The 22,603-nt window shown below is 39.6% G+C and overlaps 1 protein-coding gene across 1 annotated transcript in view; it reads right to left on the bottom strand.

Annotated features, from left to right (window-relative positions):
• Positions 1-633: 633 nt before the first annotated feature.
• LOC149303055 (EGF-like repeat and discoidin I-like domain-containing protein 3) overlaps positions 634-22,603 on the bottom strand; it is a 168,901-nt gene continuing 146,931 nt past the window's right edge. The window contains exons 11-12 of the mRNA XM_089481815.1: positions 3,036-3,191; positions 634-783 (exon numbers count right to left, since the gene is read on the bottom strand). Of these exons, the coding sequence (XP_089337941.1) occupies positions 634-783; positions 3,036-3,191 (306 nt within the window). The remainder of the gene's footprint in view (positions 784-3,035; positions 3,192-22,603) is intronic.

Here is a 22,603-nt window from a genome sequence, read left to right as displayed (position 1 = left end):
CACTGCTCTGAAGCTGGAATGCCTATTTAACAAAAACACAACATGCTTTATAACATGCATACTAGAAATCAAAATAATAATGAAAAAAATATTCATGGGTATAAATCAAATAGATTTTCAAAATTTGTGATGCAAATACTAATATTTTGATAGGCACAAGAGAAGCAATTAGGATAATGCAGTCATCCCAGAGAAAACTTATTGCTAAAGCTGCAGCATCAGGGTATAATGTTGATATGCAAACAATTTTTCAGAGTATGATTTCTTTAGCTTGGAGGAAAATCTCTATAATTGCATTTTTTGTCTTGCTTGTTAAATAAAAAAAATGATGCTGCCTCTCTCCTCAACATATTTCAACCAGTGTGAACAGCTAAAAAGAAAATGAAAACATTTCATTAGAAAGGGATAATATTTGGAGGACATAAAGTAATTTTCAGGGCAGGCACAGACCACCTTTGCAAAAAAAAGTTACCAGCCTACCAAAAAGTGAGCACTTGTTCAATTAAATCCAATTAAAACCATTCATTCGTTTTCAGGATTTATACAGTTTTCGTGTTTTTTATTTATTTTCCTTTATTATCCAATGATATTCTGTTTTAATTGTGTGTCGCTTTTCCAGGTGACAAAAAGACGTCAGTCCTCTTCTGTGCATCCTAACAGCTCAGCTCGTAAAGTGATCCTGCCATACCATGACCATGGAATGATCCTTATATATCTTGCATAGATGGGTGGGTCGATGACATTCTTTCTGTGTGTGTCATTGTCAAAATTTCCCTGAAATACCTAGAAATGAAACAACAATACAGTACATTATTTTATATATCTGTAAGATCATACACGCATCATGGATTTTTTATTGCATGCATTTTTTTTTCGTTTTTGTTTATAAAATGTATGCAATATCATTGTGAAACTTTTGTAAACATTGTCTTATTGTTTCTTACTTTTATACAACCATGAATCCTGACTGTCCATGGCTAGATTACCCCAGCTGCAAAATTAGGAACCTACTTTATGCCAGTTAGTTGTGTCATGTTTCTATAGTAGTGTCATGTGAAATACAAGGAATATTAATAAGTGGAGTTAGGAGATCCATGGGTACATATATTTGAGTTCGCCCAGGTCACCAAGAGCTTTTTAACTGGCTTTGTGAGTCCAAGCACTCGCCGAGAGTAACCCATGGGCTGTCAAAATCAAGCACGCATTCTGCTTGAAAGGACAGACTAAAACTTCTTTAAATGCAGGTGATGAGCTGGAAACACAACCACTGAAATGTTGGTACACTTAGTAGTTCCCAATATTGCTGCTTGTTGCAGTTCCTAGAAAGCAACACATCTTGTAAGATTGTATGTGTGGATCCATTTGTCTACAGTTCTCCTTGATACAGCTATTGATACATCCACATATGGAGCCAAGTTCCTATCGGCACAGGGTATCTCTGCTCCTATAACTGCACACTCCTAGCTAGAGGATTGTGACACAGTAATAGAGCATTAGCCTTACATGCAGACAGACCTGCAGTTTCCACTCATCACCATCGCCATCACCGAAGGTACTAGAGAAATGGGGGCTGTCTCTCTGGAAAGATCCCTTCTGTAGCAGAGGTACGCCGTGGAACAAGTGCCTGCACAAGACGCATTTCTTTTCTGTTGTATAATGTAGACGAGTACATATATGTGCGTGTATGGGTGTGAACCAAAACTGCATGTTTAAATATGAAGCCTAAAGCACTACATGTCTATGGTTTCTTAAATGTGATAGAGTTTTCCTTAAGAAATATGTAAAAGCTTTCCAGCTTAATCAACGGCTCTGTAAAGCAACAATTTAAGCATAACAGTGAAATTATAAAACACCCAACAGGAAACAGTTGTTCCAAACTCTATCTTCAAGGCAGTCATAAGTTAGGCAGCAGCTGGCAAAAAACATACTAATGGAGCTGGGTTGTTAATATTTCTCAAAGGAAGTATAATTCCATTGCTTGAGACCATATGGAAATGAAACATTCGCAAGTACATGGCATTAATCCATCTAAGTGACAATTACATATAACCATGCTACATTTTAAGACATAATTCTCATTTAATATGCTTTATTGAGACAGTTGTTTGCTTTCCCTGGATGGATCAGTAAGCACAGTCAATGCTAACGTAATAACAAGTTATTTCCTTCACTGTGAAAGAAGAGCAGCAGGGACCACTTTTATTAAACAACATGTTGCATTATACTATTGTCTTTTCCTCCTAGAATTGTAGAGAGATTTGTGAAGATAGACTAAAATTATTTTACTATAAAAACACATTCATCCTTTGTAACATAAAGTAGCACTGCCTCTAGACTGTAGACTTCATTGAATAAGGATCTCAGTATGTCTTTGAACAGTTAAATGTGTCTACATTTTGTGTGCTTTGTCTTTTTTTCTTGTACTGTGCTTCATCACATGCTATTATAGAAATAATGGCTATAATAATAAGAAGAATGAATTTAAGTTATATGCCTTATACAGTGAAATAGCTACAGGAGTTGCAAAGAGAACAGTGGTGACAGTGGGTTTCTCTGAGGGAACATTGAGACTTGTTCCTCTGGTGGCATGTCCTTTACCAGTACATGGTCCATAGAGTGAGTGCACAGAAATAATTCAGCTCATTTCATCATTGGTGCAGAGTCACTGACATGTTGACTTGTTGACATATTACGTTAGCAGCATTGGCCACTAAAACTGTGGAGATGCCACAAAGACCAGGAGATGCACAAAGACCGGGCAAAGTAAGCCATATTGCTTAGGGTAGAGGACACATTCTACGTGGCTCTTGCACGAACCCCAATCCAGGAGCAATGGCATCATCTTTAAATGTATGTAATTGAGATGATAAAAATTCAGTATATCTCAACAGGCTACACATAATTAGATATGCATTATCTGATGTGCCCATCTACACATTTTTCTCCAGTCGTTATCTAGACTGTGGAGAAATCTGGTGAAATTGTTTAGTGTTGTCCTCATGTTCTATACAACATCTGAATGTTTTCATTCTCACCTTGTCTTTTCTTTGCTTTTCATCCTGATACACAGCCCAGTGTTCACCATTATTGCTGTAAGCAAGCTTATAGGAACCCACAAACTGTACATGGCCAAAATCTTTAGCTCCCTGTGTGATTATTCCAGTCACTTTTGTAGGACGTATGAGATCCACCTGGAAATACAATATAAAATCCTTTATTATCACTTGACAGATATATTATTTTTCCTTCAAGATGGATAAATGTCAGCTAAAAAAACAACTTTGAAAACGTTCGATAATAATCCTCACGTTCTTGCAGCATTTTGTTTATCATATGCATCTTGGATGTAAAATGATTCTCTATCGTTCCTCATGAATATATATGAAAACATTTGGATAAAAAGATCACAGAATATAGATAACATCAGAGACACGTTTGCCATTTTCTGATTGATAGTTACCAGTAATTCATAATCTAGTTAATTACTAAATTAATGTCTGCATATTTAATGTGTTGCAGGAGGACCAGAGTAATGAAAATGACATTTGAAGCGCATCTATTTTTTTTTGAGATAATCAGGAAATCAGCCTTTTCGAAATATGAAAGAGGATATATTTATTTTGAAGGGATGGAAAAGAGCAGATATATATAGATTAATGTTTCATATATTTAAAGTCTTCTCCTGTATTACGTAGTGGATTGCTTCTTCATGATTGAGCACCCATAGTTTATTGGTTATCTTTGTGAAATGCCATGTGGGATCACAAAGGAAAGGCTAGATTGGCGTACAGACAAGCAAACCCCCACACACCAGAATGCATGCGCTCAAAACCAAGTGGTGAAACATAAATGGCCAACAGCGTCCCTTAGGTCTTAGGGGGACCCAAGTTTTTTTGTGCAGAAGTAGGCACTTTAAAACTGGCCCTTATTTGCTGTTAATGATGTTAACCATGAAACGATAAATAATAATAAAAATAAATAGTGAAATGCTTATGAAACAATTTGCTTTAAAGATCTGCTGGGAATTATCTTAGTGCAAGGTCTATATGATAAATGATATATATGATAAATCAAATAGCAATTAGAGGGAACTGGCGGTCAAGAGAAGCCCAATGAGAAATGGTTAAATCAAAAATTAAAAATAAAACGAGCACAAACTACTAGATGTATTTTCTTCTCTTATATCTGTTTATTTTCCTGGAAGGGTTTCGGATTGAGCATAAGGTTAACTATACTGTATACCTATACATTTGATAAATAGACTGTATATAAAACACATCTCAAATGTATTGCAGCCCTGCTGATAAATTAAAATCAAATTAAACTTGGGAACACTGGATGAATCATATAATCTGAAATATTTTCTATCTGAGTAGGATGATTCTCCAGCTGAATTAATTTTACTCCTGTATTTTGTACAGTTATTAAGGAACACTTGTCATACATGCATTTCTTGTTCTGTTTTGTGTTTGCAAAGTCTCCCTCTATGGATCAATACTTTAAGAAACAAAAACATCCTTGTTGTAACAAAAAGCTATTACATGCCAGTAAAAATGTATATGAAACCTTCCTGTACATGATCAATGAAGGTCTCAGACTCCGAATGGTCTCCTGAGATATCAGGAAAAACTATAAAGGATTTCTGTGAGAGCTGGGCCTCCTGGAACATTACTTTACACATAATTTATACTTAAAAAGTTGAATTTTGCGGTGAAAAATGTTAATGCGTATACTGGTGTGCATTGCATTAAACAGGTCTTCAAATCTGACACATAATTTGGGTAAAGTAGCTTAGATATTCGACTAAATCATATTTAATTGGGACAAAATGGATAGGTGGTCTGGAACGCCAGGAAAGAAAACCCTCCTAATTACTGATTTATTAAAATGATACCATATACTAAATAAGATACCACCAAGACACATATAAGGTTCACAGTCTAATAAAAGAGAAGGAGCGTTCACAGTTAAATTTTGTAGACCCATAACTTTTTAATGTACACCTCAACTGAGTCACTGAAATGTACTTGAATTTATAGGCTAGGTAACTGATGGTATTTGCTCTGTAGAAACAGAAATCTTTAATAAATATGATTCCCCTAATAGTCTTCTGCAAGGTATCCCTGCAAACTCTTTTGACATGGTATGATAGCACACTGCTGACTGGATTCTTTGGGAGTCTGTAGGCGAACTGGCACAATGCCGTACATTTCCCAGTAGGTTGCCTCTGGGGTCGCCCATTTAATTTTATGTGCGGCCACCGCATGGCCGCCAATGCAGCTGCACGGCCTAAAGAGATCTTGTTGTTGGACAGATCTCCTACTCAAACTCCCACAGCGTGTCAGTCAGGTTGGGCTGCGTTGTATATGACGCCATATTCCGCTCAGCTTTAACTGGTAGACGCGCAAAGCGAGACGCAAGAAGATGAGCACAAGGACGTGAGGTGAGGGGAGAAATATGTTTAATTGTATAAATTATATGATAATTGTTCAATATTGCAGCTGTTCCTATTTATTTAAATAGGAGTTCAGCCACTCAGTGGCCCAGTGCCACTGAGCAAGATGTGTTCATACTAACTTCACCTGGTTTCTGGTGAGGACAGAATTTTTATTTTCTAACTCCAGTAACTGAATAAAGAATAGACCAGTTTGCAGGACTAGATTGTTCCTCTAAGTATCCTGATTTAATATTGAATTTATCTGAATCCACAACATCGATAAACTTATATTAATTGATACTTATTATTCAGGAATATGATATTCAATTACCATTTATATATATCCTCTTCACATGATTTGCTTACACATTTTTAAACGGTTGTGATTATATTTTGTAAGTGTAGCATCCTAGCACATATGTGGGTTATATTTGTCTTTTAATGTTTAACCCCTGGTATTCAACCTACAGTATAGTCCTGCTATTAGTGTTCGGACAAGTGCTCCTGCTAGGGCCTTTGAAGAAAGACATCAATTGAAATACATTTTTTAATCATGTCCAATAATCCTAGCGAAGCAATTTGAGGACAACTTGTTCTTACTGATAAAAAAAAAAACATTCCCAGCAACAAACTGCAACTATGTTAAATATTTTTAAGAGGACAGTACAACACACACTGAAGAGATGTTCCAATGTAGAACCAGGTGGAAACACCATCAGAAGAGCAATACATCTAGCATATTTACAAAATAGAACAGCATCTGAACCAGGAATGTGTTAGCCCAGTAAGCAAAAGCAGTCAAAAGATTATATGAATGCGGCCTTTGGGGGGCAGTAGCGGTCTCTAACCCATACTATAACTTTTTCATGATCTGTATAACTTCTCCCCTCTTTTCACTATTGTTTAACTGGCCAGTTTTGTTGGTTAAGACATCCTTTGGAGCGAACTACATTTCTAAAAATGATTACAAAACAAAAAACATAACCTATAGGTAATGTTAATAAATTAATGTATTAATTCTGGAACTGTTGAGATCCCTTTAAAATTAATCACATTTTCCTTATAGTAATATTAATATTGCATGAGTCGGACTGGGTAATGCGATTTTAGTTCTAAACACTCTTTTTAATAACGTGCAGGTGATACAAATTGTCCTTGGTGTGGAGGTAAACCTCTCTTCCCATCTTTTCATCTCCCCCCTATTTTTTCTTCTTCTTCCGTTTTTTACATTTTTCTTACGTCAAAATTTGAAATTTAGCAAATATGTTATAATCCAGCTATGTTAAGCTTTTAGACAAATTTGAGGAAACTCACATTATTAGTGACCATAGTGCTACTAATGATGTTAATCATTCACTGCTGTATTACTTTTAGATTGTACCCTGCTGCTTCTTGCCTTCTGTATCCTGATGTATTTTGCCGCATATCAGGAAACAAATTAAGATGATATTATAAACAAAAGCTTTCGAGAGCTCAGAGGACCTAGTAGAGATGAAAAGGTTAGGTCAGAAACTGATACTTTCTAATATTGACTGAAATATTAGATCACATTTTAACAAAACTAATCTCCGGGTCACTTTTTATCATTTACAATCAGTAATGTTGAGTGGTATATACTTAGTGCTGGTCAGTAAAGCTAAGCAAGCAAATGTGAGCTGAAGTCAGGCTCTAATCCAATGCCTGCATCAGTCTACCCCACCAAGGGAGGAGAGAGTGCTGGGGCCGAATTGTAAGCAGTTAGTAAGCACTTTCTCTTCTTCTGTCATTAGTTAGCCTCCAGACGGTGAACAGGCTTCTGTCTCTGTCTCAGATCATTTCATGACAAATTCTAGGTGGAAAACTGGATTTATTCTGACTTTATGAACATGATCACCAAGGCTAAATTTGTAGATCAAGCATCCAGGTGTCTCCAACCTACCCCACGAAGCCTGGACCTGAGTAGAACTATGAATATGGCAACTTAACCTGAACAAAAGCGGAAGATGCAATTTTCTCATAGATCTTCTCATTTTCTTATAGATTTTCTTGCATTTATTCTTAGAGGTTGACTGTATCTATACAAAGATTATGAATCACATTAAACTTACACATTCTCCCCACTAAGGATGGACATAAATCTGGTAGGTGCCTCCAGATACAATGGGACAGTGAAAATCATAAAAATATTTTAAAAATATATAATTTTACAGCAGGATTAAACGTTAAGAAATATTGGTACATGAGTAGAGGGGGCTGCTCCTGCAAGCTTATACCTTTGTAACTTGGGTATGGGCTACTTTATTACTGGGCCACTTAGATGGACCTGACCTTGGGCTGAATATTTCTGCTTTATTTTTTTATTTTTTTAGAAAAAAACACAAGGTGGTTTCTGCTTTCAAGTGTCCTCTTTTAAATTTATTAAACCTGGCTTTAGTATTTCAAATATTTTTCACTTTTTTTTTTCCCTCATCCACAGAGGCTGCAATTGAGGACATAGTTTCCATTCAAATAAGCAGAAAAATATCAAAGGAAATGACAGAACCAAGATTTTGTATATTTTATTTGTAGAAACGCAATAAAATACAAAACGTCTGAAATTTTAATGTTAGAATTTCAATGCCAAAATCTAATTTTAACATTGCATTGAATTTCATAAAGCTTCAGCACAAAACTGTCATAAGAGAACAAAAGTATACAAAAATTGAATATGCTGAATTCCTACTAGGTATCTAATATATAATATAAACTAATAGGAATACTAAACAAGTTTAAAACTGGCATGCGCAAGAGCTCGCTATATATTCCCAGATATATAGCTCCAGAAAATGACTCCCACTGAAATCAATGGGATCTGATTATACCCCCACCTGCAGTCACTGAATCAGCATTGGCACATGTGAAGAGATGCGTTCGGATGACACATCTCATGCACGACAAATAGCTAGGAGTATGGAAAGAGGCAAATGTACATGAGGGGATTTTGCAGAATCCCCTAGTGTATTTATGAGGATGACGCAACAATAATTTAAAAGGACCTCTCAGCTACAATATGCATGGATGTACATATGATGGCTGGATTGTCAGACAGCATCTGCAAGTGATGCATCGAGAAAAAACATGTCTACCAAATGTTTAGACAAAATATTTTAATGTTTAAGTTACTTCTGCCCTATGACAAAGGAAACATAGAAACATTGACATCAGTCCATCTAGTCTGCTTGTTTTTCCTGTTGTAAAAACTCCTAGATACCTAAATACCTGGGACCTAAATAAATCCAAAATAAAGACTCAGCACTCAAATGGTAAGGTGAGTTTATTTCACACAGGCAACATTTCGATGCACAGGTCTTTCTCAAGCCTTAGACATAAGTTTTTTTTTTATGTATTTATTATATAAGAATATTTACCTGCAACAGTGAAAGTTAGTAACCAACTTTAAATACCCGCTGATAATTAGAAATGTACAAGTCTATATTTATAAACACCGTGATAACATACCAAAATTATGTCAATGGACTAACAACACAGTAGATTTAAAATCAGAGGTCAAGTAAGTGAAGCTTATTCCTCCTTATGCAAATATAATGAGTGATTATACCAAAGAGCTTGAAGTCAGTGATGGTTCTCCAATAAAGCCAAAAGGCTCAGGATGAATTAAGCACAGATGTAGCTGAGTGCATACATCACTAGCTTCACCCACATGCTATCCCTTTCAGTCAATGGTGTGCATACAAATTACATTTTGCTTTATGTTTGCTGCTTGAAAGGTTATCTTGGATATTTATGCATGTGGTATATTAAACCTCACCTAGTAGTCTAAGTAAATTTTTGGTGTACATACCTTTGGAATCAGTGATCCAAGGGACCTGGCAAATTATCTTAAAAATAGAAAATACACCTGAACAGGTAGAGAGTATCATTTGAAAAAAATATTTATATAATAGAACCATGAGATATACCAACACACATACACATATCTATCTATCTATCTATCTATCTACAGTATCTATATATACATAAACAATTTAAAAATGAATTCTAATATTCGCTTTTTAATGTCAGCATAAACCTGTAAAGTGTGTGAGGTTACACAAAATGCCTGTGGTAAGCACTGGATGTTTAACACATGTCTGCTTCTAGTACCACATTAACTTTAAATTATTTATGTTGATATTCTGTGTTTCTTGTAAAAAGGAGGCCACAATGTCACATAACATTAATCTTCTTCTTCATATCTGTGCCAAGAAAATCTTAAACAATCTCACTTTTACTGGTTAAAAAACAACATTTATATGTGCCTAAAACACCTATATTATCATGCAATTCTTGGAAAATTCAGGTTTTAGCATAATTCAATAACACTACAAGTTTGTGTTTTTCTATACCAAAAGGCATTAAAAAATTGTTGAATTCTCAAAAAGCCCTGAACAATTTTAGTAATTACATGCAAAAATGAATGTGTTCACTGAAGAGATGACTAATTATTCAACTGGAAACTTCAGTCTATATTCCACAGGGCTAAAAATGCATAGAAAACACTGTTTCGAATGAGTTGTTAAGCCCTATATAGTATTATAGCAAACATTGCTTATGTGATATTTTACTTGTGTGATGTCAAATGCACTGGCATAACGGAACCCCCACATTGTAGGTAGGGCTGTCCAATCCCCCCCCCCAGGCTGCTTCTGCGTGTTGCACACCCTCAGGCCCAGCATGGGCACTGACCGTCATGATGTGACATTTCCCGGCGCTCAGATGTAAACAGCATGTGAGGACTGCAAGGAGCTGAAGAGCTGGCACCGGCCTCCCCCCTCCTGAGCCAAAAAAGGTATGAGGAGTGTATGTATGTGTGTAAGTATGATTGTCTGTAAGTATGTGTGTGCAATTATGCTACTATGTTAGTGCAAGTGTATAAGGATGTTAGTGTGTAAGTATGTTACTGTGTGTGTTAATATGCATGTAAGCATGTTGGCATATTACTGTGTGTATGTAAGTATGTAAGTATGTATGTGAATGAGCGTATGTATATTAGTGTGTATTTTACTGTGTGTTTTAATTTGTAGAACTATGGCATGGCTAATCCTTTGCTTATAAAGGTGACATGTGGTGACAAGGAGATCATATGGGTATACAGAAAGGAAAATGGCACAATTGCCCCTTGGACTGTTCTTATTATTAAAAAAAGGGGGTCAGTTCCAGATACTTTTTAAATTTTCTTCATTTTATCGCCAATACTACAAATACCACCGGAGTCATACCAAGTATTTTAGGCAGTCTATGATCATTTTGGCCAAGATATGTTGGGCAGGGCTGGATATTACTCATCAATCTTGTTATCTGCCAGATGTGTTTTGGATGAATGCTAGAAATCACCAACTGTGCTGAAAGTTACAGCCTTTCCATATTTAAATAATATAAGGAGATAGTATAGTTAAACCCATATATTTTAAAGTTCAGCCAAATTCTCTTAGGTAGCTGAGAATTAACCATTGGTATGGAGCTGTCAGTGTAAATATGTTATATTCCTAAACAGTAATATAAATATCTTACAACAGAAGTTTGTAATGATATTCTTAATGAGACAAACATTAAATTACTGGAGGTGCTGCATGCTGAAGGTGAATTGTCTGGACATGATCAAAAGAACCAGATGGCAGGGGAATTACAGATAAAATTAGAATAATCTGCAGATTTATTGATAACAATACAGCCAAACTGCAAAGTAATTAGTCCTAGGAAATTAGATGTTTAATAGCTGAAAACCATGGATGAAACACCTTTTATCATCAATCCTGTCAAATTATAGACAGGTGACATTAAAAAAATAAACCACTATATAAAATCACAATTATGATAACAGTAAATAAAGAATTGGGTAAGATGACAGCCCCTGGCAATAAACGAGTAAGATCATATGACCAGTTGGTCTATGAAACACAGCAATTAGGTATCACAAAATGTTAAAATGTTGCATTAATTATGCTGTAATGTCATGTGTCACTGCTACAGTTCATTAAAAAGCAGGGTAATTTATGACTTTGTAAATGCATAGGAGGATTGCGCAGAATTCCCGTATATGTATTTTCTCCTTTCCTTATTCATCAACTATTAACCATCCAGAAAATGTGTTTAGCCAAATACATCTGCTGTCATGTGATATGCTTTACTGCTAGTCAGCTCTAGGGATGGCTTAGTGAATGTTGTGTATGTGGGTGGGGTGCATGTGCAAAATGTGATTTTAATAGGAGTGCTTTCCTCTCCCTGATTGGCTTTAAGCAGCCAATCAGTGGGAAGCGGTAAGTAATCATTTTTTTGAATAATTCATTTTAAAGTAATCATAAAGAATGTAAATATGCATTTTTCTCTGATAAGGCTGGCAAGGACTGTAAACTGTCCCTTTGAAGAACACGGAATGTAATAGAGTTTGTATAAATGGAAACTGAATAGTTGCATAACAGGTGTATTTAGGTTTTGTGTTGCCCTAGGCCTGACTAAACACACATGCCCCCTAATCATAATTTGCCCCACACATCCCTTCCACTGTAAACGTTACCTTCCTCTTTTTGTCCCGCCCCTCCTGCTTAGGCTCCAACTTTTCCTCTTTGAGCTCCACTTCTTCCATTAAGCATGGATACCGAGTACCTACTTTGTTGTTTTGTGCACCATTTCAAATGTTTTGTTTTCTTTTATTATAAGAGATCATCTTATAATTAAAATAAAGACGAATGTAAATTTAATGATTTTCACCGAGATCAGTCATCCATGTCAACTATACTAGAAGGATCACGGATGTTCAAATTGGTTGAATTAGCACGTGGTCGGTCAAACTGTGTGCAAGAGCAACTGCTGTTACTGTACATTCACACAGCATTTGTGCCATACATACAGTGCCATCTATATGCCCAAACATCTTAACAGCCATATTTGTGCCCAAACAGTTTAACAGTGCCATCTGTGTGCCCAAACAGCTGTCTTTGACATCTTTGTGTCCAAACAACTTAACAGTGCCACCTTTGTGCCACCATGTTTGTCCCTAAACAGCTTGTCTGCCATGTTCGCCCCAAGACAGCTAACAGTGCCAACCTTGTGCATGCTTACATACAAACACTTATACAATCTAATGTGCATATAGTCATGCATGCATACATCTTCCCTCACCTATCTCTCCTTCCCTGACCGCTCCCTCCTTCTCTCACTCACCTCCTTACCTCAACCACAGCTTTTCTCTGGCTATGAGCAACCAAGTGTTTAACCTCAGGGTCACATAACCTTGCTTTATGTGACTCCACTACATTCTGGTTGTCAGTTCTCCTCTTGTTGTACCTAAAGACTAGTCTTGCCTGGTTATTTGGGTACTGGATAGCGATATCCCTTTACTTTGCTTGGGGATATTGCCTACGGATTGCGGGGAATTATTGTCCTGAAGGGAGAAGTCGCTTTTGGCGGAGAGGGACAACCTGAGGTCCCTGGTTGGTCCGTCACACTGGTGCACTCATCAGTCTGGTACAATATTGACACCCAGGGGCGCGCTTCCCCTGAACTGGTCCAAAATTGTTAACAAAGGGCTTGTCCAACGTTGACTGACCCTTTGTGAACAATTTCATCTCTGTATGCCAGTGTGACACTGCCCTGATGAGACCCCCCTCAGGTATGTCACTGTTCCCGGTGCACTTCCACAAAAGGGCAGAGCGTCTAGTCACACCCTCTCCCCTCTGATTGAAGTAACAGGGCAGAGGCGCCTTTCTGTGGAAGTGCACCGAGTGGCCAGAAAAGTACATAGATTCATGGAGAAAGAGAAGTGGTAAAACGCAGGGTTGCATTTACAGGGTTTAAAATTAGTCACACAGTAATGGTTTTTTTCCCCTCTCGCTAATGATTATGCTCAAAGATATTAAAAAATAAATAAAAAACGTTAGTAAACAAACTAGGAATAAGTTTTCAAACACAATTTATACCCAAAGAAGTCTGTTTTCAGTTTGCAGGACAATAAATTGGACCTTTAATAATGTAAAACTGGTTGGTTAATCATGTTAGGATATTTTATGTAAATTCCAGTCCTGTGTCCTGTAGCTGAACAAAGTTCCCAAAATGAATCAGAATTTTGCTGCCATCATGTGGTCTTTCTTCTCTGTTTGTACCATTAAAGTTCCATCTTACCATGTAATATATACATGACAATTAGTATTCTGCTAATGGATCTTAACATTCAATAATCAAATTTCCATATTTAATTTACTATTTATTTTGTAATTTTCACAATGCAAGACATTCATTAATGGTCATTATATTTATTACTTTTATAAACATTTGAAACAAGCTAAAAAGGGACACATGGGACAACAACAGTAAGCTTTCTTGTTTAAAAAAAGGAGAGGAACCTTAAAAAAAACATTGTTCTCTATTAGCTCCCCTCTCTGTTCTATCCCTACCCTCTTTAGCTTTCTCTCTTTTCCTCTTTTATCATCCCTTCCTTCCTCTTTATTGTTCCTCTCTTTGTTTCTCTTCTCTTTTCTCTTTTTCCTTTATACCTATCCTCTATTTAATTTATCTTCTTTCTGTCTTTACTTGCTTTCCTTATTCTTGTCTCTACTCCCCCTTTAAAGCCCTACTGAGTGCAAAGATAGAAAGACCTCTAAGGGAGCTACTTGTGCAGACCTCTGCCTGCAAAAACAGGACAGATCGTGACAGTGACAGTTCTGTTATGAATCACCTTGCAATGTGATCCAAAAGATCTACACTGCTGCTTTTCGGTGTTAACATTAAAGAAAATGTAGTAATTTTATGGCAAGACAGGAGGCTTCGCATTTTGCATTAAACCTTCTTTACTGTTAACCTCCAGCAGCAAAACAGTTAACAGGAAAACAAGAAAAGAACCAATCAGAACATAGGAACAGTCTATAAAAGCCTTGACATCCTGAAACTCCTCCTCTTTCTTTGCTGCTTAACCTCCGGGTGAGAACATTCCATTATAGATATTTTCTACATATTGATAACATTATACATATATATATATTTATTTTTTTTCTCTTTGTTTTACAACTATACTATAACCATTCTATTTGTAAAAACCCTTTGTTATTTTTTTACCTTTGGCTGTTTTTTCTGCCTGTTGCCCCTGTCCACACGGTCCTCCACGTGCGTTTCTCATCTATTCCCGCTATCCCTCCTTCTCTACCGCTCATTTGGTCTCCGGTGGGGTCTATTTCTTTCCGTGTGTGGCGGATTACTCTGCCGCACAGTGGATTGGTTCGCCCTAGCGGCGGTTTTGCTCCCCGCGCGGCGGTGAGGTAATCTTACCCGCCGCACGGCGTTTTTGCTTCACGCGGCTGTCTTTCATTCCCGTGGGCCGGGGTTTTTTCCCTTCCCACGCGTCAGGTCTCCTGTCTTCTTTTCCCGCGCGGTGGTTTTTCGTTTCTGCGGCGGTCTTTGTAGACCGCACGGCGGATTCGTGTTCTGTTTCTTCCCGCGGCGCGGTGGGCGCTCTGGTCGGCTTCCCCGGTCAGTTTTAGGCTCGGGTGGCGGGCTTTTGGCCCTCACCGCACTGTGCGTTCTCCCTTTCGCCATTTTGGGGCCTGGTCTGCTCTGCGGCCTTCCCCTTTATTTTCCTTAGGTTTATTTAGTTTTTTCCTTGTCTCCTGCAGGCTGGTTATTGCTTTGGGTTTTTTCCATCACTTCTATTAGGTGTTCCTATTGCAGTTGTCTCTGTGTCACACTGCCTGCATAGATATATATATTTGTACATCTCCATTACTGGATTGAGTTGTAGGTGACCCCTCTGGCCTGGCTGAACCCCTGCCACTTACTCCTGTAGATGAACCCCCTACCGTGTGCCATTCCCCCTGCTGCCGCCATACATGTAATTTCCTGCTTGGAGACACGCTCTCGGGTACACGACCCATGTCATAAGGGGTGACCCCCTCCTCCCTTGCTTACGCTTATACGGGTGCTCCCCGTTTTTGCCCGGTATTAGGGCCTTGGTTTGTTACTCAATGTTTATTCTGTGTTCTTTCATATAGACACATTGGGAGTGAAATGGCAGACGATTCCCAGAATTTGCTTCCTGCTGCCGCCCAGGCATGGCTCCGCTCCGCCCTGGCTGCATCGCTGTGTGCCGCTCTAGAGGAGCTTCAATCTTCTCGTACGGCCAGCCTCTCGTCTCCCCTACTAGAGTTGAGGACTCTGACGCTGGCGGTTTGGCTTCTCCTGTGGTCACCTCAGCCTCGCACAAGCGCACCTGGGACGAGGCGCCCTCCACTTCGGGAAAGGGCAAAGCCCCGCTTAAGAAGGTGCGCAGTTCGGTCCTCCGAACTGAGGACCTCACCGACTATGAGATCCTGGATGAGTACTGCGCAGACTCCTCCGGTGGAGGCCCCCTGACTCAAGTTTTTCAGATGGCAGACGAGGCCATTACAGACGGCTCTCCTCTGGATCCCCAGCTGGTCCGTGATTGGACCCAGAGAGCCCTATGTCTTCTGGGCAACGCCAATTGTGCCATCTCATCGGAGCGTCGCAAGGCTGCCTTGTTTAAACTGGACACCAAGCTGACAGAGCTGGCCCCTAAGGAACTGGGTGCCGACGCCAAGGGTCTGCTCTTCGGTGAAAAGTTCATTAAGGACCTTAGTCAGCATGTGAATCTCTTCACCTCTCTCTCCAAGGCCCAGACGAACATGAGACGCGTTTTCAGGACTGGAAGTCGTTTTTCCTCCAGGACTGGCCGGCAGCGGGGTCATGCCGCCAGCAGATCGGCCTCGTTCGCCGCTAGACCCCGATTTCCAGACTCCTCCACCTCTTATCGGTCCCAGTTCCGGCTCCCGTTCCCCAGGGGTGGCACCAGAGGCAGAGGATACTCCTCCCGAGGAAGATCACCCTCAGGTAAGACTGTTTTCTGTTTTTCCCCATATTCCTGTCGCGGGCCGTCTCGCCCATTTTTCCCATGTGTGGTTGCGCCTCTCGTCAGATCCGTGGGTCCTTCAAACCGTGGAGGGTTTCCGGCTAGAGTTTACTTCCCCTCCTCGTCAGTGTTTCCCCTCTCCGCTTCCCAGGCTGTCCCATGATGCGGCGTCCCTCGTCCACTCTGAGCTCTCTTCCCTCCTCGCGAAGGGCGCCATAGAACGGGTGTCCTCCCCTCCTTGCTTTCTCAGCAAAAAGTCCGGGGAGTTCCGTCCTGTCATCAACCTCCGGGCTGTCAATCGGTTTGTGGTGTACCGGCATTTCAAAACAATTGGTTCTCTCGCCTCAACCTCAAGGACGCGTACCTCACTGTCCCGGTCCATCGCGACGATCGGAGGTTCTTGCAGTTTCGCTGGCAGGGCCATCTCTGGCAGTTCACTTGCCTCCCGTTCGGCCTCAGCTCGGCTCCATGGTGCTTCACCAAGCTCCTAAAGCCGGTCATGGAGTTCCCCCGGTCAATCTCCTTCAGGACTTGGGCTTCGTGATCAACGAGGCCAAGTCGGTCTTGGTCCCGACTCAAACCATTCAGTTCCTCAGTTTTTCGGTGGACTCGGTGGCGTCGGTCCTCAGGTTGCCCCGAGACAAGGTCTTGGTTATCAGGCTCCTTCGCGGTTCGCAGTTTCTTGAAAAGAGCCACTCACTGTTCCCTAGTTTTGCGCATGGACAACGTCTCCGCCGTGCGCTACATCAACAGGTTGGGGGGTTCCAGATCCAGGCTTCTTACGGAGCTCACCAAGGAGCTTTATCAGTTTTGCCTGGACAATCATTTGTCTATCCGGGCGGAGTACCTGCCCGGGAAGGAAAATCTAGTGGCAGACTGGTTCTCCCGGCATTGGAGGGACGTGAGCGATTGGCGTCTTCTCCCAGGCGTGTTTCACTCCCTCCACCTTTGTCGAGGTCCACTCCATCTGGATCTGTTCGCGTCCAGGGCGAATCGCCAGACTGACGCGTTCTTCAGTTGGCTGCCGGACCCTCTCTCGGTGGCGGTGGACGCCCTCCTGCAACCGTGGCCACTTCGGGGAGCTTACGCGTTTCCCCCCCTTCAACATGATCCTCCGGACTCTCCACTCCGTTTGCCGGCAGGGGGTGTCAGTCCTCTTGATAGCCCCTCTTTGGAGGACTCAGCCGTGGTTCTCTCTTCTTCTGGAGCTGTCGTTCGCGGATCCCCTGATCCTTCCCTCTTCATGGGACTTACTTCTAGATCCGGAGGGGAATCCTCACCCTCTTATCCTCCAGAGTCGTTTGATTCTGGTGGCTTGGTCGGTTTCCGGGGATCCTGGCATGTGCCTGGATTATCGGAGTCGGCTCGAGACTTGCTCTGGGGATCCTGGGCTTCTGGCACCAGAAAGTCTTATCTCTAGGATTGGGGCTCCTGGAGTCGCTGGTGTCTGGCTCATCACCTTCATCCCCTTACGGCACCATTAACGGCGGTCCTCAATTTTTTGGCCCACCTGTTTTCCCTTGGCCGGTCCTACTGCACCATTAATTTGTTTCGTTCGGCTATTTCGGCGGCTCACGTTCCGGTTCAGGGACTGGCTGTCGGTAGGGATCCCTCGGTTTGTCGCCTCCTCCGTGGTATTCGGCTTTCCAGACCCCCGGGGGTTCGTTATGGCTCCTTCTGGGATGTCTCTCGGGTCCTCAATTTCTTGGAGGCTTGGCCGGACAACAATCTCTTGTCCTTTCCGCTAGCTTTCTTTTGTGTCTCGTCTCTTTCCGGAGGGTCTCTGATGTTCGTGCTTTCGACGTCTCTTCTTTTTCCTTTTCTCCTGAGGGTGTTTCGGTCTCTGTGTTTTGTAGAACGAAATCTAATTCCTCGACCGTTTCTTATCCTTATTTTCCTGACCGTCCTCACCTTTGTGTAGCTCGTTGCCCCCAATCTTATCTCGCTGTTTCAGCCCAGTTTCGTTCGTCTTCTTCTGGTCCGCTTTTTATTTCTTACGTGCGTCCTTTTCGGCCGGTCTCTGTCCCCACGATTTCTAGGTGGATCCGGTGGATCCTCCTTTTGGCCGGCATTGAGGGGCCCTTTGGGGCGCATTCGGTCCGTGGTGCGGCGGCTTCCGCTGCTTTTTCGGCGGGCTGTTCCCTTTCGGATCTTTTGTCTGCGGCAGATTTGTCTCGGAATCTACGTTCCGGACCTTTTACTTTCGTCCTCCGGCTCATGCTGCGTTGGCTTTGCTTGGGGGGCGTTAAAACTGCAAAATACGAAGCCTCCTGTCTTGCCATAAAATTAGGGATTAATCTAGCCTTGGTGCAGTATTAATCTAAATTTTATTAAAGACAGGAGGCGAGTATTTTCCCTCCCTTGCTTCCCCCCCTTTTTTTGTCGTTTGGGTGGGATCCATGTGGGCTCCTGTCTTGGTGGTGTATCTTTGATGCTTGTCTCTTGCCGCGTTTTTTCCTGTGTATTTTATGAGCAGCCTATGTTTTGCATGGTACTGTCATGTTTCTTTTGTTTTTCAGGCCGTCCTCCTGTTGTCTGATATGTTGGTGTTGCTGAGCTCCCGTGTTTCAGAGTTTGTTTCCTGTTCTGCGTTGTGCCTGGGATGTCGTTTTCTTCCGGTTCGGATGTCAAGGCTTTTATAGACTGTTCCTATGTTCTGATTAGTTCTTTTCTTCTTTTTCTGTTAACTGTTTTGCTGCTGGAGGTTAACAGTAAAGAAGGTTTAATGCAAAATACTCGCCTCCTGTCTATAATAAAATGTAGATTAATACTGCACCAAGGCTAGATTAATCCCTAATTTGTAACAAAGTCTTCATCAACATTTGTAACAGAATCTGCTCTGTTAGGTTACAAAATAAAATTAACATTTTCCATGGTAGAGTATGACAAATATCTATTTTTCTAAATTTGATTTATTATAATATTTTATGAATAAACATCTCTCCTAGTAGTCACGACCTGGAGTAATTATTTACTAAGATTAAAATGTTGTGGGGATATGATAAAAGTTAAAGTGACAGGGCATGATTTATTACACATATGTTAAATGCTAATGCTAAAGTGTCAGACCCAATTGCAATCACACAGCATTCTAAAATGTTTTATCACCAACAAACAGTTGCAATAAATCACTTTAAATGTTCACAATACGAGGAAGAAGCAAACACATAATGAATGTATCACAGAAATACAGATTGAAAATATAAATAAATTTTATTATTTCTACCGTGGAAGATTCCATTGTAAGAGCGTTGACATTTTCCAAATAATCAGCGCCATTTATAAAACATAGGTCAGTTTTAAATCATTCACAAGTGACAAAATTGCATCCTTTGAGAAACACAAACATTATATGAGATTTTAACAAGTGTAAGAGTGGGAAAAACAAACCTTTTTATGCCACGTTGTCTAGACATTTTTATTATGGGGAGGCATTTTGCAAAATATAACAACAGAAAACAAAGTGGATAAAAAAGCAATGGGAAAAAATGCTGCTAACTATCTGGTTTCCACTCCTCCTAGCTTCCCTACTACTTCATTACCTGCCCATTTGACCCTATTCCCTTACACCTCCTACATATTTATATACTTATCTTATTCTGAAAGGAGGGCCCTTGTAACAGTGTCGGCCCAGAAGCCCACCAACCTTAATCCATCCTTGCTGTAACATCTCCTTTTTAGTCATATTCTCTACTGCTCTCCATTTGTGTCCCTAAGGGTTCAGTTTGTGGGTCTCTATCTATACTTTCTCTCTTGGAATATTAATCTTTTACTTTATATTACATGCTACGCTGATGATGCTTTACTTTTTTGTCTTCTTACTTTCCTCCCTCTCTGTAACTGTACTGGTACTGAACAGGTCTTCTGGGTAACAAGACTGTGTGTCACAAAATAGGGCTATGACTTTGTAACCCAGTCACCGACCTCTTCCAACACTTTCATCTCCTCTGCATTATCTCCATATAATATACAACAGAAAACAAGTCATAATATAAGGGATATTAATCTATTAGCACAATGCACTGCTTTCTATTTTTTATATATTTCAAGTTATTATGCCTTAGGAAAGAAACCTTGCAAGAAAAATACATTTTTATCAAAACATATAGTATAAAAATTCTGTTGAATATTTGCAAAGGTTACAATTAAGTTATATTTCTCAAAATAGTTAAACTTCACACATTCGCATCACAACCACAATATTTACAGTCAACACGTGTGTTGGTTAAAGGTGATGTTCCACTTACTCATCAGAAGGAACACTTTTGTAACAAAATACATTAGAAACATAACTCCTGGTTCTGTTGAATATCCAAACCCTTCTATTTATATTTTTTGTGATATAACAGACATGCAGGCATCCATAGGTGTTGATGCAGAAAATTAATAAACGTTGATAAGATTTAATTAAATAACAGCTAAAATGAATTATGTTCTACAACCTTGACCATATCTTTCACTGGGCAAAATAAACATCTGCCCAGGGCTCAACTTAGCCATCTGTCTGCCAGTTATGTTGAAATAAAGATACAAGGTAAAAAAAAGCCACAAGCAAGTCTTCATCAAAGGGAAAAAATGGCTGCTGCCCAGTACCCAGACATCCTCAGGGGGGCATCTACAGCTGTGCCTTTCCCGATTAATTATCTTTCGATGTCCTGGTTGATCCCTGAGTGTCAGAATGTGATTCGAGCTAGAGAAAGCGTAGTAAAAGTTGGGTAAAACTTAGGACAGATTATACCTTCCACCCCTCCACGCCTCAATTATTTTTGGCAGGGGCCGGCTGCCTATTACAAGGTATGTGTCTGTGAGCACCTTTCCTTGTTGGTATTGTCAGTAAACGAAATGTTTAATTCTAGATTTGAAATGACTGAAATACCCTTTGTGTTCTTTAACCAACCAATTTGTGTTTACCAACCAATAATACCGGGTATGATTGCAAATATGTAATTAGTATACAAACACATAAATATAGTATATTTATATATTTATAACAAGCTTTTATGTGGTTACAAAATGTCCCAATATATAAAATACATGCCTAAGGTACCAACAACAGAGGATTGCCCAGGGCTCCATTAGAAGTTAAAATGGCTCTCGTCACAAGCAAAAAAATACAGAAGTATTGAAATGGAGCTTGTATTCATCCCTTGCCAATAACAATTTATCAGCCTATAATTTAAATGGACTTTAACAGATTTGTGAAATCCCTAAATCCTGTTTTTTACATATCAGTGTTCTTAATACGTATGTAATGATAACTAAAGATCAAGATAATCATTATGTATTGAAACCTATGACATGACTTTGCTTCTGATGGAGATATGCCTGTGCCTTGGTGGTCCCTTACTTTTAAAACTAGTATCTCCAAAATAATAACAGGTAATTCTAATAAGAAAACATAATTATGCTAAAAAAAAATCAGATTTTTTTTTCTTTAACAGCCGCCATGTCTACAAGTAATTTTCACATGCCGCCGGTTAACATAGATACCTGCAGAAACACATTCTGGAATTATGAACTATATTTTTCCACTCTTACAATCTTTTTAAATTGTAAATGATTCACCTTTTATGTAGCAAATGAAACAATGTTACTCTAGGAGGCCTGAAGAAGGTGCCGATTTCTGTTTATTAAGGCAAATTGAGGAAAATGCTGCAATCTGTGAAAGCGCCTATTCATATGCAGATTCACTTCTCTTACAACACATGGAACACGTTTTGTCTCATAAAAAAACATTGCCTTATTATGGTTCTTTGTAGATATAAAAATAAGTATCTCTTGTATTGCAAAGCTTCAATTGCTATGCTTGTAACCACTGGTAAACATCCATTTAATTCAATTTAAATGGTATTTACAAAAAACTACAATAAAACACTTTTGTGGTAAATAGGTCTTACATGGTAACAAATAAACATAAATATTTGATAAAAGCTTGTTTTTAACAATGTTTAGCAAAGTTCTCCTTTTTATCCTACCCCCCCCCTCCCAAAAACCTCAAAACAAAATATTTGTGACTATATGGAAGAAAAAAAAAAACAATTATAAAACTCCACAAACTGAAATGTGAGTTTTGCCGATTACTTCTCTGAATCATATTGAATAATGCTACAGTGTGAACTCCATCCGCTGATTTCAAAGTGTGCATTTTCAGTACCTGGTTTCCTTAAGTTTAGTGAGTTTGCATGAATTGAAAAAGGAATATAGATAAGAAGGCAATAAGATAGAAACTTTGTTTCCTTTGCTTGCAGCTGGCAGGAGAAATATATTTTTCTATACCATCCAATGGGCTTCGGGCA

The sequence above is a fragment of the Sceloporus occidentalis genome, unplaced genomic scaffold (assembly GCF_023333645.1).
Source record: "Sceloporus occidentalis isolate IW3139 unplaced genomic scaffold, rSceOcc1.0.p SCAF_16, whole genome shotgun sequence".
Classification (NCBI taxonomy): domain Eukaryota; kingdom Metazoa; phylum Chordata; class Lepidosauria; order Squamata; family Phrynosomatidae; genus Sceloporus; species Sceloporus occidentalis.
Note: the sequence above shows the minus strand (reverse complement) of the source record. Positions and strands in the feature narration are given on the sequence as shown.